Consider the following 26,326-nt stretch of genomic DNA (forward strand, 5'->3'; position numbering starts at 1 on the left):
TTTGGTTAAAGGGGAAGACTTATAATAAGGAAAACAATCTGTCTTTGAGTAAATATTAACAGAACACCCACTGCATGCTGTCTTTTGGGCTTTGGGAACATTAAAGAAATGGAAGATATGGTTTCTGTGCTCAGGGTGTTTACAGTCTGGTCATAGAAATATAATGAACACATGAGAAACAGAGCAAAATGAAGACCTTCTAGCGCCCCAGTAAAATAAACCAAACACGTGAAAGCAAATCCCATAGTCAGTTATGTGAAAATATGTAAGACAGCATATGTTTAAGTGACAAATTCTGAGGTACAACTAAAAATGACGTAGTTCTTAGTGAGGGCATTTTGGTTACAACAGTGAGAGTGACGTAGGGGCACCACCAGCGTTTAGTAGACAGAACCAGGGTTGCCAAACTTCCTACACTCTGGCTGCTGTAGCATGCTGCTCACAAATCATTCCTCAGCCAAAAGGCCCCGGATGCCATCACTGAGAAACAATGCCAGGGTTGAGTTAGGGAAGATAGACTGGAGCTATCCACAGGAGGGTTCATGGTGTGAAACCTGTCTGTCTCCTTTCTAAACCCTAAAATCCTAAGGGAAATGGAACGGAAGAGGAAGCACAAAGAAGTGAATGTGTGTGTCTGGCTTTATCTAGTTCAGCTATTTAAAATCATTTACCAGCTGTAAGCTGCCGTCTAGAGTTTGTAATAGAACAGTCAAGCTGTGCAAGACCTTAAGAGCTGTTGACTCCAGCTGTATCATTTTACAGATGAGAAGACTGAGACCCAGAGAGTTTAGTGACTTGTTCTAAGTCACTTAGTTCTGACTTGTGTGGGCAGCAGGCTTGCCTGTATATTAGCTAATGTTCTGAAGGTGATTTTAGGCAAGATCTTGGTTCTGACAAAACATAGCTATAAGTGAAAATACTCATGCGTATATCCTCTATATACATATAGATAACATATCTCATATCTTTGCTTCATGTAGCCATTCACACTGCCACCTCTGCACACGCACACACACGCAGGTGAGAAAAGGGAAGACTACAAGCAAAGAGAAGACAGCATACTTTTAGATCTTGCAGGTTTAGGTTAGATATGAAGGCAGCTGTCATGGGTTATGATCCCAGTGGCATTAGAAATTTCTCCTACACTCTCCCCCCATTTCCCCTCCCCACCTTAATGCCTTACCCACCTATCCCCTGATAGCTGAAATTCCTTTTTTTACAAGGGATGAGGCTTTTTATTTTCTATAATGCTTAAAGTTCAAATAATTCTGGGAGAGGTAATATTCTGATTTCAAAGTGTTCAAAAATTGTAAATGACTGATGATGCTTTTTTTACTGCGAACAGATTTTTGAGAGAAGGTATTGAGTAGGAGAAAGCCGTGGGGCCCTCACGGGGTAACGGACAAGGGGAAAAACAAACGTAAGAGGTTGTTTCAGCGTCAAGATTTTTGTTTATTTCAGTTTTGCATTGGGCCTGTCATGAATATGCCACTCATGAATGTCAAAAGACCATGACTTAGTTTACTGACTCATGCATGTCGCATATCTGCTGTGGGTCTACTTGAAGTCTTTTAAATGAATTCTTTTGCTAGTGTCTGCCTTCATGAAGAGTGTAGAGGGAAGAAGTAGAGATCACACTCTGAACTCGGTAAAATGCCGATCACCAGAAAATAGTTGATTCAAAGGGACAATTTTCAGCCCGAATGAATTCACTTGAAATGAATGCCAACCTTAACTGAATTAAGTTGTGCTCTTTCAGATCCACTGCTGTGAGTTTGGTAGACAGTTGTCTGGATTTTACATAGCTCGAAGCTAAAATTGTAGGTCAAACTGTGACTTTTGGAGCCTCCAACACTGTTCGAATTTCTAACAATTTTTACTGAGTTCTGAGTCTGCCAGCTAATGTACAGACCCCCTGCTAATGATGAGTGGACGGAAATAATTGATTCAGATGAACACCCAGATGTGTGGGTGCATCTCTAACTTTTTTGGAAATTCTAGGTTCTGTTGAATTTACTGGAAAAAATAAAAGAACTGAAGTTTATTTTGGTATTTGGGATGATTTCTTTTTTTTATCTGTTTTCAAGTACCATGAGACATCCCAGCTTATGTGAGTTTTGTCACTTCAGCTTCTAAATGGAACAAGGAAGTGTGGAAAAATGCAGTCATAAAGAAAACATATCCTTAATTCTCGGTGATATTGGAATGTCTGTTGTTTTCAGGCGGTACTGAGAACACAGCTGTCTACTGAGGTTGGCCTTGGGCAGAGATACCAAAGTGTTTTTTTCTGGCCCTATGAGTTGAGAAAGCTACTTTTAACCTATGGAAGCCCCTTACTTTCCATGAGTTATCCAAAACCCATACTAGACCCTTCAAGTAGAGCTTTGAAGGAAAAGGTACTCCTGATGGCTATAACATGAGTAGAAAACACAGTCTTTGCCCTTAGAGGAAGACATTCAGGTTGTTGAGGTTAAATATCACAAAAAGAATAATTACAATCCAGGGTACGCAAAATATTGGAGCAGATTAATGCACAATCACTAGGGTGAATTCTTAATAAAGGATTGGTCTGAGTGGGTGGGATTTAATCAACAAGGGCTTCTGAGCAAAGGTAATTTGAGATGAGTCTTGCAGAATATGGTGGGTCCATGCTTGGTGTGGGAGGAAGTCTACGGCTTGGTGTGTCCAGTGCTGAGGGCACTAACAAAGTATGTGTAGGGCCGGCCCCGTGGCTTGGCGGTTAAGTGCGTGCGCTCCGCTGCTGGCGGCCCGGGTTCGGATCCCGCACACCGACGCATCGCTTCTCCGGCCATGCTGAGGCCGCATCCCACATATAGCAACTAGAAGGATGTGCAGCTATGACATGCAACTATCTACTGGGGCTTTGGGGGAAAAATAAATAAATAAATATTTTAAAAAACAAAACAAAACAAAAATAAAGTATGTGTAAAGGACGATGAAAGCTGATGGTGTATGGAATGTCCAAGGGTCTTCTGTGCCTGGAACATCCACAGCTAGTGGCCTTTGTACTTGGCCAAGTGCCCACGTCCTTAAAAATATATATAGCTAATAAATGTAATGTTGAAAACTATTTGTTTCAATCTATTTAAACATTACTGACTTAATCAAATTGCCTTAACTTCAAATACTAATTATTTTAACATATTTCAGATACCTTAAACAAAGAAAACATGCACAATTATGATTATTGCAGTTTATATTACTACACACATTCATCCTATTTTAAAACACCAATGCTGTGGGTTTAATTAATTTCATTATTATTTCTATATTTCTTTTCATACTTTCCTAGGGTTATAGATCTACTTTATTGGATTCCTTCCAGGGGTTTCGGTAATAATATTTTTTGAATCTTCTTGGGGTTGTGTAATCAGTACAAATCCGTAAGTAAAACAAATGCCTTCTCGGAATAGCCGGGGTTACGGAATCTGAGTTGTTGACTGTTGGGGTCTTGGTTGCTTCTTCCTAAGTGATTCAGATCTGAGTCACTGGTTTGCAGTCAAGTTGAGTTTTCTTTTTAAGGGTTAAATTTCACTTAGTTATTAAAATTTAACTTATTTTCAAAAAATGGCTTCCACATTGGTTTCACTTAAGTTTTCAATCTGGTGTCTTTCCACCAGATGCTTTCTTTGTCAAGTGTTGCTTAGGCAACACCACATACCCTTTAGTCTATTATAGTGTTATAGTGACCTGGTCTGTCATTGGAACATCCCGTGCTGCTGCTCTTTCTACACTTGTGCTGCTTAGACCCTCTCTCCACAGCCCCTGATCAATCATTCCTTTTCTTGCTACAGTTCCTACTTTTTCTAGCACTGTTTGACTTACAGTTCCATGTGTTGAAACCAACCAGATCCTATTATATCCATCCTTCTTTTATATTATAACTGCCATTTGCGCTTTATATTACCTTTTTGTCTTGAAATCATAATGAACTCATGGTCTTTCGGTAACTCAACTTGTTCCATTTAACGGTAATTTGATTTTCCTTTTGATGCTCTAATACATAATCACAGTTTGGCCAGTAGGAATGCCTATAGGCAGATTCCTTTTTCCTTCTAGCATTGTCCTTGACATTTTTGAAAGGATCCTAGTTTTGTGGTAACAGCTGGATATTTCACAGCTGTTTTGTGCTTCCTGCCTGTGAACTGGAATCAGGTTACCTTCCAAGGATTTCTCTTTTTTCAAAGTGGAGAATTGGAACATAGACCAAAATCTGGGCACTAGTGGTGCACATGAAAGTTAGTAGTGGATCAAAGGGCTACTATTTGGTGGTTGGAAAAAGCTGCCTTTTTGAGGTTATGGGTTCCCATTGATTTTTTTCCAATTTGACATATCGTATTTCAGTCTCCTAGTTTTGTTATAGTCTGAGGTTAAATCTGTCATCAAGACTTCCTACTGCACTGACCGTAAGCATTTTGTTGTGAGAAGAAAGACAGATTCTGTTTGGGGAGGGGAAATGTTTATTTAAATTGCTGACAGGTAGATAGAAGGATTCAAATGAAGACTTGGGCATTGGGGAGTAGCACCAGTGTATAATCTGGTTTCTGGACCCCTCTTTTAGTGCTAGGCCCTAGGTCTGTTCACTCTTCTCTTCACATACCCTGGGTACTTCAATAATTTTATTCCAAGAGCTGCCAGACATTGCAGTTTTCTAGGGGGAATGAGCATGATTCTTACTTCACCTTGCCTGCAGCCTTCTCTAGACCGAACCCCGCCCTCTTCTTTTCAGGGTTTGCTGGGTGAGTTGCCTCACAAGTTCCTGAGGTCAACAAGGCTGATTTCCCCCTATCTTTATGGCCTGGATTCTGCTTTGCTCGTGGTTAACGGAGATGGCCAGATCACATTTAGGTTGTTTGTCCTAAATATTGGAAACTTGAAACTTTTCCAGACAGTCACTTTGCCCTATGTGGAAAACTCAAGTATAGATTACTTTCCTGGATGAAGATGCATGCACAAAGCAGGTGCTGATACTGATTATTCGCACAAACCCTGGGCAAAGTGGAGACCAGCATAACTGTGTATAAACTTAATTATGTGGAGAACTTATTCATGGGCTTTATAGTGCTGATGGAGTCACATCATATAGAAAACTCTCAATATATGGTCATTTATTGATAGTAGTCATAAGCATCATCACTTATTTTCTCCTAGATCTGATACAGTATATCAAATTTGGAAAGTGGTATCTGCAACATGTTCCTAAGAATATTCTGCTCAAACATCAAAGTGCTGCAAGCAATTTCAGTAAAGTGAGTGTATTAGTTTTCTATTGCTGTGTAACGCATTACCCCAAACTTACTAACTGACCTTGCAGTTTCTGTAGGTTAGAAGTCCAGGCATAGTGTAGCTGGCTTCTCTGCCCTAAGTCTCACTGGGCTGAAATCAAGGTGTTGGCCACAGTTGTGATTCTCACCCGGGACTCAGGATCGTCTTACAAGCTCACTAGTTGTTGGCAGAACTCATTTTCTTGTGGTTGTAGGGCAGTGGTCCCCATTTTCCTTATAGCTGTTAGCCAGTGACCACTCTCAGCTCTCAGAGGCTGCCCTACAGTTCTGTGCCATTTGGCCCCCATAAGCAGTTCACAGCATGAAATGTTTGCTTTCTTCCAGGCTAGCCAGATCACATCTCCCTGACTTGCTCTTCTGCGATTAGCTGGAGAAAACACTCTGCTTTTAAAAGGCTCACCTGATTAGGTCAGGCCCACCCAAGGTTGTCTCCCATTAGCCATATCACATAACATAATCATGGGAGTGATAGCTCATCATATTCACATTCAAAGGGGAGGAGATTATTCAAAGGTGAGGGACATTGAATGTCATTTTAGAATTCTGCCTATCACAGTGAGCTTGTAGTTGAAAAGAGAAATCTTTTGTTGATAGCATTTTGCATGTTGTGTGTGTTTATTATTTTTGTGTCATGCTGCTTTTTTGAGAATAGCTTTTGGATAATAAATGTTCCAAAGCATCAGCCTTTTCAGCAAGAGAGCAGGAAGACTACTTATTTGAATGAACCTTCTGAAATCTGATTTATTAATTTGATGGAACCTTATTTAGCTTTACTATGGACCAGGCACTGAGCAAGACACTGTAGGAAAAAGTTGCAGCAATATAGACAACATCTTTGCCTGCGTGTAACTGGATAAGAAGATACTGAGTCTCAAATGTGTTCTGCTGATAGGGTGCCTGGAAAACACTCTACTCTGCAAACCACTGTGGGAGGAACTAACTAACAAGAGATATGTTCGTGAATGTAGTAAATAAAATCATAACCGTAGGCAAGTTTCCATACAAATGTACTGTTTCTGAGAAACTTGTTTTTTGTTAATGATTGTTTTCTACTTGTATTTTGTCGTTTGCTAGTTGATGACAAAAATGATAAACTTGAAATGTTTCAGAATGATTGTGGGAAATATCTTAAGTTTAGAGATTTTGTTGAAATACTTTTTCCCTCTTAAAAATTAGGAGAAGGCTGCCCCTCTTCCGTCTCAATGGTAGAATACTTTAGAGAAGCTGGTTTCCCACAGGTACATAGTTTACAGTGATTTTTACAATTATCAAGTGTGTCATAGTCAGATTTATTATATGAGAGGCTATCTGACTGAAAACATATTAATGTAGGACCCTGAATATGAGGCATGAGGAAGGAGATAAGACTTTACTTCACTTCAATTCTGTAACAATTTCTCTTGCTTAAATTGTATAGATTTAGAGAGTTATCAAAATTTCCAATTGGAGTACCTCTGTCTCCTGAAGTTAACAGATACAGATTATATCTTGTGAGTCTTAGTTTTGCCAGAATTGGTAGCATGAAGGGCAGCAAAGAAAGGTTTTTATGAGTTTCTATGATTTTGTGAACTAGTTAAGCATTAAGTTCAGTCTTTTCGCTTTGATAGTGTCCTTACAGCTCTTCTTTTGTCTGGTGACATGTTGAAATGACATTTGTCGGTTAGGCCTGGCTAATGGTTTTTCCTGTGCCTGTGTTGGTGTACATGTGCTGCAAAGTTATACTTCATTGTAAATTTTTCCCCATATATTTAGAAAAAATTTTCCCCATGTATTTCCCCATAAATGAAGTTTTCTATCTGGTAAAGTCTAATTCACTAAGATAGTTCAAAGACTTTGAATAAAAAACAGAATGTAGGGTTAGCTCCATATTCTCTGTGGCAAAACTAAGAGATATTTCTATGGAGTTTATGCTTCCTCATGCTGCGTTCAAGGAAAGGGTTGGTGTCCAAACATGGTCACCATTTTCCCTTTATCTACGTATCAATTCAATCCCCACTTACAGCTTTTCATATTATCATTTTATACACGTTTTTACCTCACTTGATTTATATGTGTATATGTAAATCTCCTTTTAAGTTAAGAAAGAAATTATTACTATTTTATGGCCAAAACATAAGGATTAGCTTCTTCCTGAAAGTGTCATTGTAAATTTAAAGACCCACGAATTGGTTCCTCTGTTTTGGTTTTTCCCTTTAGTTTTTGCTTCTCTCAGCCATATTTTGTAGTTTCTGTGTACAGATCTTGCACATATTTTGTCAGATTAATCACTAAATATTTTATATTGTTTGAAGCTATTTACATTGTGTTTTTTTAAATTTTAAATTTCTAGTATCGTTTGTTTGTTGCTAGTATCTAGAAATACAAATGATTTTTGTATGTTGATCTTGTATCTTGCACCCTGGATAAACTTACTTAGTTATCTATTGCTGCATAACAAATTACCCCAGAACTTAGACTCTTGAAACAACAAACATTTTTTTTTTTTATGTCACAGTTTCTGGGGTCTAGAATGTAGGTGCTCCTTAGCTGGTGCCTCTGGCTCGGGGTCTCTCAGGAAGTTCTAGTCAGGCAGTACGCCAGGGCTGTGGTCACACTTGAAAATGCAGCTCATGTGGTTGTTTGCAGTCCTCAGTCCATCCGCACATGTGCCTCCCCACGGGGCTGCCTTGTGACGTGGCAGCTGGCTTTGCCCAGGGCTAGTGATTTAAGAGAGAGAGAAAATACCAAGGCAGAAGCCGTGGTCTTTTTATAATCCTTTCTCAGAAGTGATATCCCATGATTTTTGCCATATTCTGTTTACTGGATATGAGTCAACCCAATGCAGTCTACACTCAAGATCTGGGGACTAAAAACAGCGTGAATACCTGGAAGCAGTAATCACTGGAGGTCATTTTGGAGACTTCGTACCATTGTATATTAAAATGATGAATTATAAAAAATTAAGCCAACTTTGTCTCCCTGGGATTAATACTACTTTTTCATGATTTATTATTCTTTTTATATATTATTGGATTCAATTTGTTAAAATTTTTTGCATCTAGGGCCGGCCCCGTGGCTTAGCGGTTAAGTGTGCGCACTCTGCTACTGGCGGCCCCGGGTTCGGATCCCGGGCATGCAGCGATGCACTGCTTCTCCGGCCATTCTGAGGCCACGTCCCACATACAGCAACTAGAAGGATGTGCAGCTATGACATACAACTATCTACTGGGGCTTTGGGGAAAAAAAAGGAGAAGGATTGGCAGTAGATGTTAGCTCAGAGCTGGTCTTCCTCAGCAAAAAGAGGGGGATTAGCCTGGATGTTAGCTCAGAGCTGATCTTCCTCACCAAAAAAAAAACAAAATAAATAAAAAAATTTGCATCTATATTTATGAAAGACCTTGATCTGTAATTTTCTTGTACTATTTTTGTTTGGTTTTGATGTTGGAATGATGTTAACTTAATATATGAGTTGGGAAGTGGTCCCTCCTCTTCAATTTCTTGGAAGAGTTTCTGTAGAATTGGTATTTTTTTCCCTTAAATAATGCCTTTACTTCACCACTGGTGCTATCTGGCCCTGGAATTTTCTTTGTGATAAAGTTTTTGGCTACAAATTTAATTTCTTTAACAGACATAGGCCTATTCAGGTCATCTACTTCTTCTTCTTCTTTTTTTTTCTTTTGGTGAGGAAGATTGGCCCTGAGCTAAAGTCTATTGTAAATCTTCCACTTTTTGCTTGAGGAGGATTGTCCCTCAGCTAACATCCGTGCTAGTCTTCCTCTGTTTTGTATGTGGGGCCCCTGTCACAGCACAGCCGACGAGTGATGTGTAGGTCCATCCGGGATCCGAACTGGTGAACCCCAGGCTGCCGAAGCGGAGTGTGCAGACTTAACCACTACCCCACCAGGCTCGCTCCACATCTCCTTCTTTTTAAGTGAGCTTTGGTAGTTTTTGTCTTTCAAGGAATTTGTTTCATCTAAGTTGTTGAATTTATTGGCATAAAGTTGATCATAGTAACTGTAGACCCTGTAGCGATTTCACTTCTCTCGTTTCTGATATTGGCAATGTATGTTTTTTACCCTTTTGTCCTTATCAGTCTGGCTAGGTGCTTGTCACTTTTTTTTGATCTCTAAAAACCAGCTTTTGGTTTCATTGATTTTCTTTGTCATTTTCATTTTCTGTTTCAGTTATTTCCACTCTGATATTTATTCATTATTTTTATTCTTCTGCCTATTTTGGGTTTCAATTGTTCTTGTTTTTCTAGTATTTTAAAGTGTAATCTCATTGCTTTGAGACCTTTCTTTTTTCCTACCATGTGCGTTTAGTACTATAAATTTTTCTACAGCAAAAATACTACTTTAGCTGCATCCTGCCATTTTGATATTTTGTGTTATTATTTTCATGTAGTTCAAGATACTTTCTGATTCCTCTTTTGCATTATCTAGTTTCCAAATATTTGCTGTCATACTTATCTTTTAAAGTGCTTCTTTTTCTCTGGCTTCTTTTTAAGATATTCTCTTTATCACTGTTTTTTTTTTTTTTAAATGTTTTTTCACACTACCTTTTTAAAAAAAATTTTTTTTGAGGAGAATTGGCTCTGAGCCAACACCTGTTGCTAATCTTCCTTCTTTTTTCCTTTTTTCTCCCCAAAGCCCCCGTAGATAGTTTTATGTCATAGTTGTACATCCTTCTAATTGCTCTATGTGGGACGCTGCCTCAGCATGGCTTGATGAGTGGTGTGTAGGTCCGTGCCCAGGATCTGAACTGGCAAACCCCGGGCTGCCGAAGCGGAGTGCACAAACTTAACTGCTTTGCCACCGGGCCGGCCCGCTTTGTCCCTGGTTTTAAGCAGTTTGATTTCAACATGCCTTTGTGTCATTTTCTTTGTATTTCTAGTGCTTGGGATTCGTTGACTTTTCAGGCCCATGTGTTTATTATCTTTATAATTCAATTGCTTCAGTGGTGGGGATGGTTTCACATTCACATCACATCTATTGCCTGTTGCGTTCACATCCTTAAGAGGAACACATAAATCTTGAAAAATATTGAGTGCATCTAATCTAATTGTGATAAATTGTTAGTTTTTGATCATGAGTAGAGAACTCTACCTTGAGTCTTTTAAAGACATTTTCAGCAATTTTGTGGTGATAAAAAAGCATGATGATATCTTTCTTATTTGACTTGATTATAATTCAGCCTGTACTTAGTAGCTGCGACACACTCTTAGGACAGAGCTGATGCTTAATGCTTAATTAAATTGTTTTTGTTTCAAAAACTTGAGAGAGTTTAACTTAATTGTATGTACTTTCTTATTCTAGTGGCTTTTAAAAATTACGTTGTTAGATGTGTTTATTATACAATTCAAACAATACAGGGGTATATAAAAAATTAGTAATCTTACCCTTTACACATTCAATTCCACATGTCTGGAGGTATCTGAGGTTAACAGTTTAATGTGTTTCCACCTGTACCTTTCACTGTGCTGATATATACACATACAAATATCTATATCTATTTCTGTGTCTGTCTGTCTGTATCTATGTATATCTATCCATACACATAGATACATTTATTCCCCATATGGAATCATCCTGTACATATTACTTAGACACTTTATATTTTTACTTGAACAATATGGGATTTTCTTAACTATCTTCTGTTTTCCTGCTTTTTTAAATAGAGATGTGGAAACTTTTTACAAGAAGAAAAAACTTTAAAAGCAATTTCAGAGTTATCTTTTCTCTAGAGAGAATCATAAAGTTACCTAGCTTTACAGACAAGCTAGAGACTGTAAAGTTATTTAATGAGAACAACAAAGTCTCCAGAGTATAGGGAGAACTAAAAGGTTAGAACATAAAGTGGAAACCAAGGAGCAAAAGTCGGAGAGACTAAAATGCAATGAGAGAGTGGTGTGGGTTGTGCAGGGAGAGAAGGAGTGGAGAAGTTGGGAAGGAAATAGGGATCCAGTGGAGTAACGTAAATAAAATTTTGAATTGAGTGGTATTCACTGTTTTCCTTTTACAGTATTATTCCTTTCCATCCATTAGTTTCAGTATTAGAAAAAACAGTGTTTTCGATTTTTCCATATCTCTAACCGTTAGCCTTTTGTGTGCTCCATTCCAGTTTGGAGATGAAATCAAGATGGGGACAGATTGTAAACATATATGTTCAAGCATAAAATGTTTGAAGAACGTAATGATCTTTCTCTCGAGCCGTGTCAGCTGCTTCCATGGTGACCCATCAGTTAAAATGCCCATCTGATTTAGCTCCACTGATTTTTTTTTTATTAAGGCAAGTTATCCAACTTTTTAATGATTCAGGAATAATCCCACTTTCAGTCATTTGGTAAGACTTGTGGTAGAGTTCAAGAACTACCTGAGGGCACTTGCAGTCTAAGCCTAGAGCTTCCTGTTTTGAGGACCACATTTTCAGTGTCAGCCCTAAGTGAGTACAAGCAGAATGATTATGAGGAATTGTACATATTGCGATTTAAGCTGTGGTATAGCTTTTAGGATGTGGCCTTTTTGGGTATTTCCTGAAATTTGAATTGGCATGCGTTGTAGAATTATAAATCAGCATGTTTAGTGTTATCAAAGTTTCAGTGGATGTTACTTCTTTCTTTTTTTTTTTTTCCAGATATGTGTCACAAAGATGTCCACACGGAACTGCCAGGGAATGGACTCAGTGATCAAACCCCTGGACACAATTCCTGAGGATAAAAAAGTCAGGGTTCAGAGGACACAGAGCACTTTTGACCCATTTGAGAAGCCAGCTAATCAAGTGAAGAGGGTGCATTCCGAGAACAATGCTTGCATTAACTTTAAGACCTCCTCCACCGGCAAAGAGTCGCCAAAAGTCAGGCGGCACTCCAGCCCCAGCTCGGTGAGTGCAGTCTCCTCACTACTCTGTGGATAAACAGGAGGATCCCTCTCCTAAGAGCAGCACGCTGTGCTGGAAGACAGCAGGTGGCTTTATCAGCGCATTATTATGCATTCTTTCCCAGGGTGGTTTGATGTTTTGGAAGAGAGCGAGAGAGAGCAAACTATATAGACTCTCTTTATTCGTAAGCGCCCAGCAAGCAAATGAGACATGATTCAACTTATTTTTGGAAAAATCATTTTTTTCTGGTTGTTTCCTGTTAGAAGGATTTGTAATTAAAAGTCCTTTGGTATTTCAAACCCTTGGAGAGGATATTGAACTTTACTGTGTTTGTGGACAGTAAGGATAGCTTTGAATTTGGCAAATTCACAAAGAAGTTCATTTCAGAATACATGTTGAAATTTGTTCACTTGTCTCATTCCAGTTTGTTTTCAGTGTAAATATTTTAAAGTTTAAGAGCTAGACATTGAAGTCATTCTTCTTAAGGAGAAATGCTATTCATCACAATGAAATTTTCTAAACTCAAACTATATCAAGGCAAGTCTTGCCATTTGACCTAAGGAGATATAAAGTTCTGAGCTGACTGCTGGTTTTTGACTGTAAAATTTTTACTGAAACTCATATTTCTAAGACTGGCCTGCATTTAACATTGTAAAAAAAACCCTTATCTTTTGAAATTAAGTAATTTTCAGATTTAACCTACACTTAAGAACTTTTTGACATAGATGCTCTAAAAATTTAAAAAGTAAAGGGTGAGGGGCTGGCCCAGTAGCGCAAGCAGTTAAGTGCACGCACTCCGCTTCGGCAGCCCAGGGTTCGCCAGTTCGGATCCCGGGTGTGCACTGATGCACTGCTTGTCAAGCCATGCTGTGGCGGCATCCCATATAAAGTTAGAGGTAGATGGGCACGGGTGTTAGCTTAGGGCCAATTTTCCTCGGCAAAAAAGAGGAGGATTGACATCAGATGTTAGCTCAGGGCTGATCTTCCTCACATACACACACACACACAAAAAGTAAAAGGAGAATGCTAGGAGAATTTTGATTCTGTCATCTTGCTAAGAAACACAGTCCATTTCACAAATTTTAAATATTAAGTTCCATGAGGGCCAAAACAGAACAAGAAATGTCAACTGCTAGAGGAATATTGACACTTCAGTTTAATTAAAGTGTGTGATAGTGCACAAATCTTGTGTACTCATTTTGTATATATGAAGCTGAAATAAATAGTATTAATGCAACATTTGTGAGGAGAATTGATTATCTGGTTTTCCCCAACTTGGCCTCCATCGTCTTGTCTTTGATTGCAAGATAACGTCCATTTAGCTCACAGATACATCACTAACTCCTGGGAGAACTTGTAGATTTAGTATCATTTAGAAGAAATGAAAGGAATTGTGGAGAATGATTAAGTCTATTGTTATAGAAAGAGAATTATATTTTTTTACTATATAATTATCTTACTGTTATTATATGTCAACTATGTATGATATATAGGAATCGGCATTTCAGATATTGCAACGAGGCATAATTACAGTAAAAAATTATCCGCTGTTGGGCCGGCCTGGTGGTGTAGTGGTTAAGTTTGCACGCTCTGCTTTGGTGGCCTGGGGTTCGCAGGTTTGGCTCCCGAGCGCAGACTGACGTACTGCTTGTCAAGCCATGTTGCGGCGGCATTCCGTATAAAGTAGAGGAAGTTGGGCACGCATGTTAGCCTAGGGACAATCTTCCTCAGCAAAAAAAAAAGAGGAGGATTGGCAGTGGATGTTAGCTCAGGGCTGATCTTCTTCACACACAAAAAAGAATTATTCACTTTATCTGAAATTCAAATTTAACTTGTCATCCTGTATTTTATCTGCAATCCTCGTTATTATCCACAGGTGCATTATTTCTTTTGTTGCTCAAATTGTTCCTGCTTTGGCCACTGGGAGCTCTTTTAGGTTGGCTTCTATGTCCTTTTGGGATGTCTTCGTCCCCCCCTTTTTTTTGCTGAGGAAGATTAGCCCTGAGCTAACATCCACTGCCTATCCTCTTTTTGCTGAGGAAGATTGGCCCTGGGCTAACATTCGTGCCCATCTTCCTCTACTTTATATGGGATGCTGCCACAGCATGGCTTGACAAGCGGTATGTAGGTCTGCACTGGGGATCTGAACCTTCAAACCCCGGGCTGCCAAAGCAGAGTGTGTGAACTTAACAACCATTGGGCCGGCCCCACCCCTTTGTTTTTTGAGCACTTCCTTATTTCCTGGTCCTACAAGATGCTCTTGGTTTACATTGTGTTTTCCCAGCCCCGGACCTAGAATCAGCTATTTCCCCATAGATCCCTGGTTCTTTTTATTGGAAAATGGTCATTAGAAACCAAGATTGGGTGCTGGGTGTGCTTGTTGCTACTGCGGGTCATGTAATTTTAAAAGTCAGTGTGTACATCATAGTATGATGATAACAATGGGATTTTGACATTTATTTTTAATAAGGAATTAATTACAATCCTTATCAAGGAAAGTTGAGGCTTGTCTGTCTGATACACTCTTCTTTCTCTCTCTTTAAAGTTAAGTTTGATTTTTATTAAAGTAATGCTTGAACATAGCTAGAAAAAATCAACTAAGAAAGGATTCTGGGAGGAGGGCAGTGGCATAGGTTTTGAAATCCCTCATATAATTAGAGCAAATAGTATAGTAAAACCAAAACCAATGGATGACATTGGCAACAATTGTAGGTGATAAGGTATCTTCGTGAACCTCAAAACAGGAGTGAGAGGAACAAACCATGAACAGTTTTAGAACTGTGTGGTATCAGAAAGTGTGGGGAAGGAAACTTAGCTAAGGCAAGGGGATTAGTGGCTACTCTCAGAGCCAGGAAACCCCCAAATTACTGTCGGGTATATACTAGGGGCTCATCTGGCCATTCTTAGGACGACAGCAACTGGGAGGGGACTTTGATGGCTCCTATGAGTGGATTAGGCAAGGAGACCATGGGATGGTCTACTGATATTAGAGTGATCTGTTGGTCTTGCTCCTGTGACTTCTCTAGAATGTCAGATTGAAGCAGCTTTCCAGGATAAAGCCCTCTACTGAAGAGAAAGTGCTGGAGTAGACTTGTGTGCAGGGCAGGATCAGTAGGGGCAAAGGCAAGAGAAGGTCCAGTAAGAAGTATTGGAGTGAAACAGATGGGGAACCTCAGCGTGTGCGAGATTGTCATTCTTTTCACTTCATGAAAACAGAGAAAAGAACTTTATTCCATAAAGCTAGAAAAGCTATCTTAGCCGTACCCCTCTGAAACTACTGAAAAATTCATGTTACCTAAAAATAACCAATAGAAAAATTATTGGTTGAATCCTATACAAAACTATGGAAAAAAGAGAGCAGGGAATAGAACAACAACACCTCTACAGATAAGGAAAGAGGCTAGTAGGAGGTAAATTTATCGTTATTTGCAAATTTATGATGATATATCTGGAAAATGGAAAAGAACCAAGGGAAATACTACAAACAATGAGAGAAGTTAGCCAAATTGTTAGAAGTTAGCAGGTTGTAAAATTAACATGCAAAACCCAATAGAAACCCTTATAAAAACAAACAGGGGGCTGGCCCCCTGGCTTGGCGGGTAAGTGCGCTCACTCCACTACTGGTGGCCCGGGTTCGGATCCCAGGCGCGCACCGACACACCGCTTGTCTGGCCGTGCTGAGGCCGCGTGCCACATACAGCGACTAGAAGGATGTGCAACTGTGACATACAACTATCTACTGGGGCGTTGGGGGCAAAAAAAAAAAAGGAGGATTGGCGATAGATGTTAGCTCAGAGCCGGTCTTCCTCAGCAAAAAGAGGAGGATTAGCACGGATGTTAGCTCAGGGCTGATCTTCCTCACAAAAAACAAACAAACAGGAATCAGTGTTGAAAACTGATAAATAAAGCAAATGACTAAGCATTTATTTTCTGTGATTCCTATATGAAATTTACCTCATGGTAATCTAGTCGTTGATGAGGGGAAAATTCTCTTTTAAAAGTAATCCCACTAATAAATCAAGAAAGAATAATAGATTTAGGAATCACCATTTGGCAACCCCTGATGTATTAATACATCTAGGCAATGATTATCAATACCTGCTAGCATCACCAAAAGAGAGAGAGCCAGACATGATGACGTCCTGATGGAAATGTACGAAAATCGCCAACAGAAGTAAGCCTGAATCTGAGCAAGCCTCTAGATAGAACTACCGATTTACAGCGTACAAAGGAACACATCAAGAAAGGATTTTCTCTGTTATATTCCTATCCTCAAATACATGTCCCCTACTTTTTGGCTTTAATTAATATACAGTATTTACAATCTTATGATGATGTAAATACTGTTCATAGTGAGGCCACATAGTGTACTGTGGTTAAATTTCTTTCCTTGCATGACTTTTTGATTTTCCTAGTCATAATTGCCTGCCCTTTTCACTAGTTCATAATTAATGTAATTAATTAATAGAATTTTAGTCACAAATTGAGGCCTCAAACTATTTGATAAAACTCCTCTGAAGCAAATCAGAATCAGGTGATCTATTAGTTTTTCTTCCCCCTGAGATTGTCCTTGTGGTTCTCCATTGTCCTAATCCATTCTGAACTGGTTGATCTCCAAATTGTGGTCATTCGTCCAAAGCAAAATTACCAATCTATTTTTTAGGATATGTAAGCCTAGCTGCTATTGTTCTGAGATGATTAAGAAGGGGCCAGGGCCTCCTAGTTCTCTATTCACAGTTTCTTGTGCTTTGTTTTCTTTTTTTTTTTTTTTTTTTAAAGATTTTATTTATTTTATTTTTTCCCCCCAAAGCCCCAGTGGATAGTTGTGTGTCGTAGCTGCACATCCTTCTAGTTGCTGCATGTGGGACTCGGCCTCAGGATGAACGGAGAAGTGGTGCCTCGATGCGCACCCGGGATCCGAACCCGGGCCGCCAGCATCGCAGCGCGCGCACTTAACCACCAAGCCACAGGGCCGGCCCCATCTTGTGCTTTGTTTTCAATCTGACTCTTCACCCTGATTTCCGCTGTGCTCAGTGTCCCAGTTCTGAGCCTCTCTGGTTCCACCTCTTCAGAGAATAAACCTCTGCCAGGATCAGGGTGGTGCAGACACCTGACTGGGAGAGTCTAGGGGAAGCTACCTGGTCCTTAAATCCAACTAATCATTTTGATTTTAGCCCATCCTTGAAGTTCAGCCTCCAATTCTTGAGTGTTTCTGGGATTCTGAAGCATAAATTGACATTTCTTATTGGTTTACGCCTTTGGTCATCGTCCTAGTCAGTGACCTCCCATCCACTTGTCTCTCATCTCCAAATTTTTGTTTGTATCTTGTCTGCAATATTCTCCTTATTCATTCTATTTACCCTTGTGAGTTATAACTTTATTATCATTTTAGTATGGATTGGTGAGAGGGAGAGATAAATACTTGCGTTAAAGCTACCGTGTTTAACTGGAAATTTCCACTGTTTCTCTCCTATTATATTGTTAACTTCTTTTAGATCTTCTTTCCTAAGTTTCTTATTGGGTTTACCCTTCCCTGGTCCACCCTGGAGTGTCTTTCTTATATATCAGTGCTCTTGTATTACTTTGTGTGGAAACTGCTTTGATTTCTTTTCATTTTAGGAGTTTTTGCTTCCATTCAGTGTGCCCTGGAAAATGTCTTTTTGCTCTTTTCTTCTTAAGCTGAAAACAGTTTCTTTTTCTCTTTTAGCACGATGCTACACTATTGTGTTTTATTCTTAGTCGTTTCTGCCTACTGCCTTTTTGTTCTCTCCCCTATTGTGATGGGAAGGGGTATGTTTTTATACTCTTTTTCGTGGAAAGACTACTTTCCTTTGTAGTCTTTGGGTTCCTCATTGGGCAGAAAATGGAGGTGGTAACACTTCTTGTGTAGCACCATTTTACATCCTGTCCAACAGTGTATGGGTTTGATCATTTCATACCCACTGGCATGGGAGTTTTATGAACATAGGTTTTGTTATTCTTAAAGATTTTTAAATGCTTACCAGCATCAAAGGAGTCCCTTTACGTAAGGGCCACCAGGATTAATGTCATATCTTTATTTTATTGTTTCTTTGGAAGTATTAGTTATCTGGAATAGGCTCCAAGAGTACAGTTGAGAAGGAGGGAGAAAGTGAGTAGAAGTGTGCCATTGAAGCACCTATTTTAGTGAGGAAAGCCATTCTTCTTTCTTGAAAGTACTGTGGTAGAAACTATTATACAATATCATGCCTTCCCAACTGAGTATATGCCTCTGTGCTGCTCACAGACTGGTTGTTGTCCATGTTAGGGGTCATGACTGAAATCAAGGAACCAAGAGTGCCTTGACCTCAGGGACCATCACACTCATCTATACCTCCTGAATTTGTCCAGATAGTGGCACTTTAAAATTCAGGCAGAGTGTGAAGAATGTGATTTTATTTAAATTGATGTATTTCAAGAGATATTTGGCAGATTTTGTTTCAGATTTTTTTTTTTGGTGAGGAAGATTAGCCCTGAGCCAGCATCTGTTGCCAGTGCTCCTCTTTTTGCTGAGGAAATCGGCCCTGCTAACATCCATTACCATCTTGCTCTACTTTATATGTGGGACACCTGCCACAGCATGGCTTGATAAGTGGTGTGTAGGTCCATGCCTGGGATCCGAACCTGTGAAACCCTGGGCCGTCGAAGCGGAGCGCACAAACTTAACCACTACACCACAGGGCTGGCCCCTGTTTCAGATACTTTTTGAGTGCCTTCTCTTCCCGGGTCTAGTCTCTGGGTAGTGTTTAATACTGTCACTGATAGGACAAACTTTCACTCCTCTTTTCCTACCACCTCCTCCAATCCAGCTGGGCTCTTCAATAGCTAGAACTATTGGGAGTACTATAGGAGACTGCCTGTCTTGCTGGCTCAATTTAGAAGGGATTTCATTGAGCTGTGCTATCGTAAACTGAGCTTAGAGAGAACATATTTTCAGGAATTCATATTTAGATTAAGTTCCCCTGTATATTCCACAAATTCCTCCAAATTTACCTCCTTCCCTTACCAAAAAAACTCTACATCCCTGACAGGCAGGCCCAGTCCGGAGAGAGGGGAGGAAGTTGCAGACTTGAAAATGAGAGTTCCACTTCAGTTCTCAGATGCTCATTCTTGAGGATCTCAACTTGGCATTGCCTCCTTCTTGTGGGGACTAGGAAATTCCCACCTCCTTCTTGTGGGGACTAGGAAATTCCCAGGTAGAACCAAGCCCCCTTGTCAGGTTGTTACCGCTTTTGGTGCTTGGGTCCATTCCTCTATCTAGCATCTAAATCTATTTTGTAACCAAATTACCCGTCAACTATGGATTACCTTAGTGTGGCTATGTTTAGTAGGGCTAGAAATGCGGGTGATAGTGTCTGATCTGGAGATCAAAGGCAGAGCAAAAATTAGCCAAGACAGGTTTCACTTGAAATCCTTGTTTAATGAGGTCGTGTAACTTTGTTTGAATCCTTCCCACCTTGCCCTCATACCTGCTCTCACAATTATAGTATAATGTAGTAGAGCACTGATTCTTGCTTGTGGTTTTCCTGCAGTTCAGGGGTCATCAGCAATCTTAAGTAAGGGGTTATGTATGAAGGTTAAAATCAATTTTCAATGAATTCAGTATGAAACTGTGGACATTCTTATGGCCATATGTTGGAATCATTGCAGTGAACGTTGAGGTATACTCATGCAGTTTATAAAAATGCAGTTCCCCGTCCTTGTTTCTAGGAATGGGGTTTCCGTGAATGACAGACTTAAGCATAATTTACTGTCTCCTCCATTTGGGTGGGAAAGATCCATGGGAAGATTCCGCCAATGTAGTAGTGGTAAAGAAAATAGGGTCCTGATTCCAGTCAACTTGGTGTGAATTCTAGCTCTGTCATTAGCCAAAGGATCTTAGATGAGTTACTTTATTTCTCAAGTCTTTAAATTCTTTTTTTTTTTTTTTTTAAAGATTTTATTTATTTTATTTTTTCCCCCCAAAGCCCCAGCAGATAGTTGTATGTCATAGCTGCACATCCTTCTAGTTGCGGCATGTGGGACTCGGCCTCAGGATGGACGGAGAAGTGGCGCCTCGATGCGCACCCGGGATCCGAACCCGGGCCGCCAGCATTGCAGCGCGCGCACTTAACCACCAAGCCACAGGGCCGGCCCTCAAGTCTTTAAATTCTTCATGTTAAAATAGGGATACTAATAGAACCAACCTTGGGGTGGTGTTATAGGGATGAAATTTAGGTAATTTCATAAGTGATAGCTTAAAGCATGGCACATAGTCAACACTTGATATTAGCTAGTTTTTGTTGATCGCGCAAACAATGAACCAGAGCTAGCAAGGGCCAGGAGCATCTCTTTCATGGCAGGGGGGCACACACTGTTCAGCTGGAATATTATCTTCACTTTTTCATTATCCATGCCAATGTTCCCCTCCACTGGTCCAGACAATTGATGAATCTCTGTACCTTTATTCTGTTAAAAAAAAAATGCTTTAACATTATCTCATCAAATTCTACATCTCTGGGCAGTTAGTGTCTGTTAGTCATTGCTGATTAGCCCTCTGTATTTCCATTTCTCCTAAGTGCTATCTCAAGCCTGCACTCTAAGTAGGGAAATGATAAGCAGAGAATAGTTGCCCAATAGAGCTGTTTCCCATCCATCCAGGCACCTGACATCAAAGAGCCAAGGGTAATGTTTAGGGTTGACTACATATTGGTTTGAGCTAGCATCTTATTTAAATGCGATGATTTAATAAAGTTGCAAGAAAAAAAAAGGCAAACCAAAAGCCTGAACTTTAAATAATTATCAAACAAAATAGGACCTCTCCTGAATTATTCTTAGGTTGCTCATTTGATAGGAAGGATTTTATTATTGGCCTCTTTAAACAGTTTAAACATTTGGCCACTTTAAACTCTTTAAACAGTTTAAACACTAGACATTAAAATAATTCAAATACATTTCAAAACTATTTGCAAAAATACTTTTTCCTATATTTTCCCCTTACTCCTTTATTTTCAGATTTACTCTTTTGTTTTAATTTTGTCTCTTCTCTGTAGCATATTGCTAGATTTTCTTTTTCTTTCCAAACTGAGAAACTTGATGTGCATAGTAGTTACAGATTGGAACATTTCTGCATGCTTAAAGTAGGAGACCAACTTTACAAGAATCTAACTCTTAAAGCCCAGACTACCTCATAGATATGGCTGATTCTATAGGCCCGTTCTTTTGTAGACTAGAACAACTTTAGAGAGGCTTTACATGTGTGTGATTCTTCCTACAGAGCTAGCATGATTGATCTGTAAATTACAGTTTATTTCCACAATGTATACGTATCGGTTTCACAGGGCAAAAACATTGATTGTTTTACCACTACATGTGGCAAAATATTAATTTTATGCCATCACAGTGTTAATAGAATAACGATGGCAGTTAATGCACCCAAATCCATTTAATTGCATAAATAGACCTCTTTGGGCCATTAGCATCTTCTCTTACTTGATTTTTCTTCTGGATAAATGGGATGTGTTTTTTAAAAAAGATTCTCCTTGTTTTTCTAATTTTCTCAATTCAGTTTCTTGGAGTAGTAAGTTTAATATGGTCTGTGTCTTAAAACGATTGCATCAACCCTATTATATAAAAGGCAGTTTATGAAGAGTGAAATATATCATTTTTAGAAAATTATTTGTGCCTTTCCAGGAGGAGAAAATATTAGCTTCCTATTCTATTACCGATTTTGTGTGACTGTGCCTTGTACTTGCTCTAAGTACACATTAGCAGTTTATCTCCTGATAGGAGTAAAGAGGTAATTTTCTGCTGCTGCTTTTTTCTTTAACTTAGATTAGATTTATTCTTAAAGGAGTGCAAAAGCAAACATACAGACTTCTCATTCTGATTTTAAATAATTTAGAGTGGAACTGTGAACACAATATTTTCCCCATTGAAGATCATTTTATACTGAAGTTTAATATAGGTTTTAAAATTTCCATTTAAAACTTGGGCTCAGGAGGGTGATGGTAAAGTGCGACGTTCACAAGCTGTTTCCCAGTGATGAAAAATTCATGAGAACATAACCCACACAGGACTAGTCAGGCGATTTTGAATGTAATTTTCCATTAAGTTTTACTTGATTCAACATAACACATGGTTTGTACTTAACAAGTTTCTTGAAGAAAGGAGTAGGTGGTCTATTTTCTTTATTAATCCCTTTCTACTGTGTCCTTTGTTTTTCCTTGGCTAGCTACAGTTAAATGTCTAAATCATATTACTTTCAACCTTTCTTCTTTTCTAGTATGTACATATATATTTAAATTTTCTTTTATGTATTGATTTTGCTGCATCCCATGGGTCTTAAAATGTCATCTCCTCATTGTCACATATTTATTTATGAATTTTCAATTTTTATTTTCAATTTAACCCATGTGGCTAAGCTATTTAGTTTTCCTTTTATTCTTAATTTCTAATTTATTGCATCATATTCAGAAAATAATTTGAAATGATTCTGCAGTTTTGAATATTGAGATTTTCTTTGTGGCCTAATCTATGGTCATTTTTGTGAATGTTAAATGTGTACTTGAAAAGAATATATGTTAATATGTATATTAAACTAAGATGTTAATTCTAATATTCAAGCCCATATATACATTACTTATTAGTTGTCTTATTGTTTTGTTGATGTCTGAGCAATGTATGTTTGTCTCCCATCATCACTGTGGATTTGATAGTTTCTCATTTTATTGCTACCAGCAGTTGTTTTATACATTTCAAAACTCTTTGCAAAAATATTTTTTTTGCTATCTTTTCCCCTTATTCCTTTATTTTCAGATTTCCTCTTTTGTTTTAATTTTGTCTCTTCTCAACAGCATATTGCTAGATTTTCTTTTTTTTTTCCAAACTGAGAACTTTCTATTAATAGAGGAAGTTTGTTCATTTATGTTTATTGTAATCATTGATATGTTTGGACTTAACTGCCTTCTTATTTCATGATTTTTTACTTAACGTGCTTTCTTATTGAGTACCCCCTCATCCTCTAACCTCTCACTCCTTACCTTCTTTCCCCTTCTTCCTTGCAATTTTTTTCTTCCATTCCCTTCCCCCCTAATTTATTTGGGATTTGTACATGTTATTTATGTTATTCTAGTTGATTACCTTTTAAGAGTTAAGAAACATACTAAAACTTATGCATTTGGAGTTCATCGGTATCTGCAGTCTGTCCTGATCAATCCAGTAAATCTCAGCATGCTTTTGTTTCTCTGTTCCTCCTGTTCCTCACCCTCCTGCGTTTCCCCATCACTTCAACTGTGTCTTGTATTGAGATAATATCTAATTTTATATCTGGATATTTTTCTGTGGGTGGTAAAATTGCAGCTTTTCTATCTCACTTGAGGAACTATCTTGAGTACAGTGTTAGTGATTCAAAATCATTTTCCCTTTTCATTCTGAAAATATTGCTTGTTTTTTATCAGCCATTGTTGTCTATAAAAATATTATGCTTGTTGGATAATTTTTTTGTTTAGGTGTAATCTCTCCCCAACGTTTTCTGGGAGAATTCTTTTCAAACATTGAACTTATTACTTTTTCACCTGTGTCCTTTCTTTTATTCACTGCCCACTAAATGTTTGATTTCACTGATTAAATATTTAATTTCTAATTGTTTCTTTTTAAAGGATGTAATATCTTTCCAAATCTCTCTGAAGATACTAGTTATTTTTATTCAAACTTCTTCTTACCTTTGCAATGTCGACTCTCTTATCAGGGTTTTAGTTTATCTGCCCATTGAATTTTATGCTTCTCTTTCAAGGTATTGATTTTCCTGAAATGATTTGTGATTTTTGGTTGTATACTCATTTTTTTTTTTTTTTTTGTGAGGAAGATCAGCCCTGAGCTAACATCCATGCTAATCCTCCTCTTTTTGCTGAGGAAGACCGGCTCTGAGCTAACATCTATTGCCAATCCTCCTCCTTTTTTTCCCCAAAGCCCCAGTAGATAGTTGTATGTCATCGTTGCACATCCTGCCAGTTGCTGTATGTGGGACGCGGCCTCAGCATGGCCGGACAAGTGGTGCGTCGGTGCGCGCCCGGGATCCGAACCTGGGCCACCAGTAGCGGAGCGCACGCACTTAACCACTAAGCCACGGGGCCAGCCCTGTATACTCATTTTATATTTTAGAATTGCTGTCAGCTTATTCTGTTTTCTGTAAATTGCCTCTAGTGATTGTATGAGAGAGGCAGGTATTACAGCTTGGGGATGGGGGGATGTTATTCTTTCTCTGGGTATTGGCTTCTTCAGTCTTTGCTCTGCTCCCCTAGACTGAATACCCACCTTCTCAACTGTCTCCTCTGTGCAAATGTCCCTGCAGTTTGCTTGGGGGGACACCACATGCTCAGCTGTGTTGATCAGTCTCATATTTACTTAGAGGCTCCTGCTTCTGTTATCTGTAATAGTCTACTCCTACATATTGGGCTTTAGGTCCCCCCGGTCTTTTCTCTGAAGTTTTGGTCCTGATTACTTTCTGTCTTTCAGAATTCCTCAAAATTTCTGATTATATATCGGCACTCTTTTTAATTTCTCATTCCTGTTCCTGATTTATTAGTTTTTGAAAAATATCTTTTCAGTTACTACGTGCAATTTTGGGTGGGAAGGAGGTAAGAAGCATGTGCTTAACTTGCCACATAGAATCTTTATAAACAATGGGAGTCAGATTCATTGCTGGTATGTTGTGTTTTAGCATATGCTCAAGAATAGTGTTCTATAAACTTTTTGCAGGAAGTTCTTTCCCTAAGTAACTTCTAAAGTTGATTACTTAACAAAGTACACATTCATTAGCAACTTTTTATCAATTATATATGTACTTACAACTGTGATCAGATAAATCTCTTCAAGATGCTTTTAATTCCTTGTGTAATTATCATTTTCTAATATGTTTTAGTATTACCCTTTTAGAGTGACATTGAAATAATAGATAATTTGTCCCCTTGGAGGACAATGCCCCCCTTTTCTTGCTCTCTGGTGAAAGTTAGGGTGGGAGTTGAGCACAGCAAGAGTGATAAGGTCTCTCTTAACACTTTTGTGGTCATGATAGGATATACCATTTTTTAAGGAAGAGTTATTTTGTTGCAGCTAAACCTTAAGGATTGGTTTATGTAGATGTAAGGGAGTTCCTTTTGTATTAATTAGTGATATCTGAATGATACATCTTTGAAAATCTGTTTGCTTTATCACTAAAAGGTATTGAAGGAGTACCTTTATATGACTGAACTTTATACAGTCATAGTTTATTTACAACAGGGGTTGGATAGTAAATATTTTCAGTTTTGTTGGCCATATGATTTCTGTTGCAACTACAACTCTGTTGTAGCTTAGAAGTTATAAGACAATATGTAAATGAATGAGTGGGACTGTGTTCCAGTAAACTTTATGGACCCTAAACTTTGACTTTCATATAATTTTCACATGGTATGAAATTTTTTTCTTTTGACACCCCCCCCATTAAAAAAAAGTAAAAATCTGTCTAAGCTAATGGGATGTACAAAAACAGGTAGGAGACTCAATTTGCCAGCCCCTAATTTAGAAGATATATAATTACATGGAAAATATTCATAATATATTGAGTGTGAACAAAAGCAGGCTATACAACATTATGTATAATGTAATCCCATTCATGTAAAAAAACCAATCATCAGCATACATATAGCACTGGAGGAAGAGATATCAAAATATTAATGGTGGTTCCCTCCTTATGGTTAGATTATGGGTAAATTTACACTTCTACACTGTGTTCATTTGCATTTGAGTTTTATACGCTTAATATTTATAATATTGTTTTTTAAAATAAACATTCTTATATCAGGAAAGTGTTATTTAAAAAGTGACAGAGAATCTGTACATTTTCAGCAAAATCAGGTTATTTATTGTTCATTAGTTTGATACAAACTGTTTTGTTTACCCTCTGCTCCATTTTTAGCCAACAAGTCCCAAATTTGGAAAAGCTGACTCATATGAAAAACTGGAAAAACTAGGGGAAGGATCTTATGCTACAGTATACAAAGGGAAAAGCAAGTAAGTTCGTTAATTTTTGAATATTTCACGTGGAAAATGTACCTGCTCTCTTAATAGTAAGTAATGGTATATTTAAATAATTCTCATTTAATATGCAATAGATATCCCCGCTTAGG

General features: G+C 38.4%; 1 protein-coding gene across 4 annotated transcripts in view; it reads left to right on the plus strand.

Moving 5' to 3' along the window:
* Nucleotides 1–26,326, plus strand: part of CDK14 (cyclin dependent kinase 14) — a 550,404-nt gene that overhangs the window by 113,780 nt on the left and 410,298 nt on the right. For 3 of the 4 annotated variants that reach the window (XM_087417863.1, XM_014788156.2, XM_087417812.1), the window contains 2 exons: nt 11,919–12,164; nt 26,116–26,210. In XM_087417863.1, the coding sequence (XP_087273989.1) occupies nt 11,919–12,164; nt 26,116–26,210 (341 nt within the window). Of the gene's footprint in view, nt 1–5,212; nt 5,271–11,918; nt 12,165–26,115; nt 26,211–26,326 lie in introns of those variants that run through there. The other variant, XM_087417842.1, reaches the window with a different exon arrangement.

Source organism: Ceratotherium simum, chromosome 1 (assembly GCF_057802395.1).
Source record: "Ceratotherium simum simum isolate JZ-2026a chromosome 1, ASM5780239v1, whole genome shotgun sequence".
NCBI classification, from domain to species: Eukaryota; Metazoa; Chordata; class Mammalia; order Perissodactyla; family Rhinocerotidae; genus Ceratotherium; species Ceratotherium simum.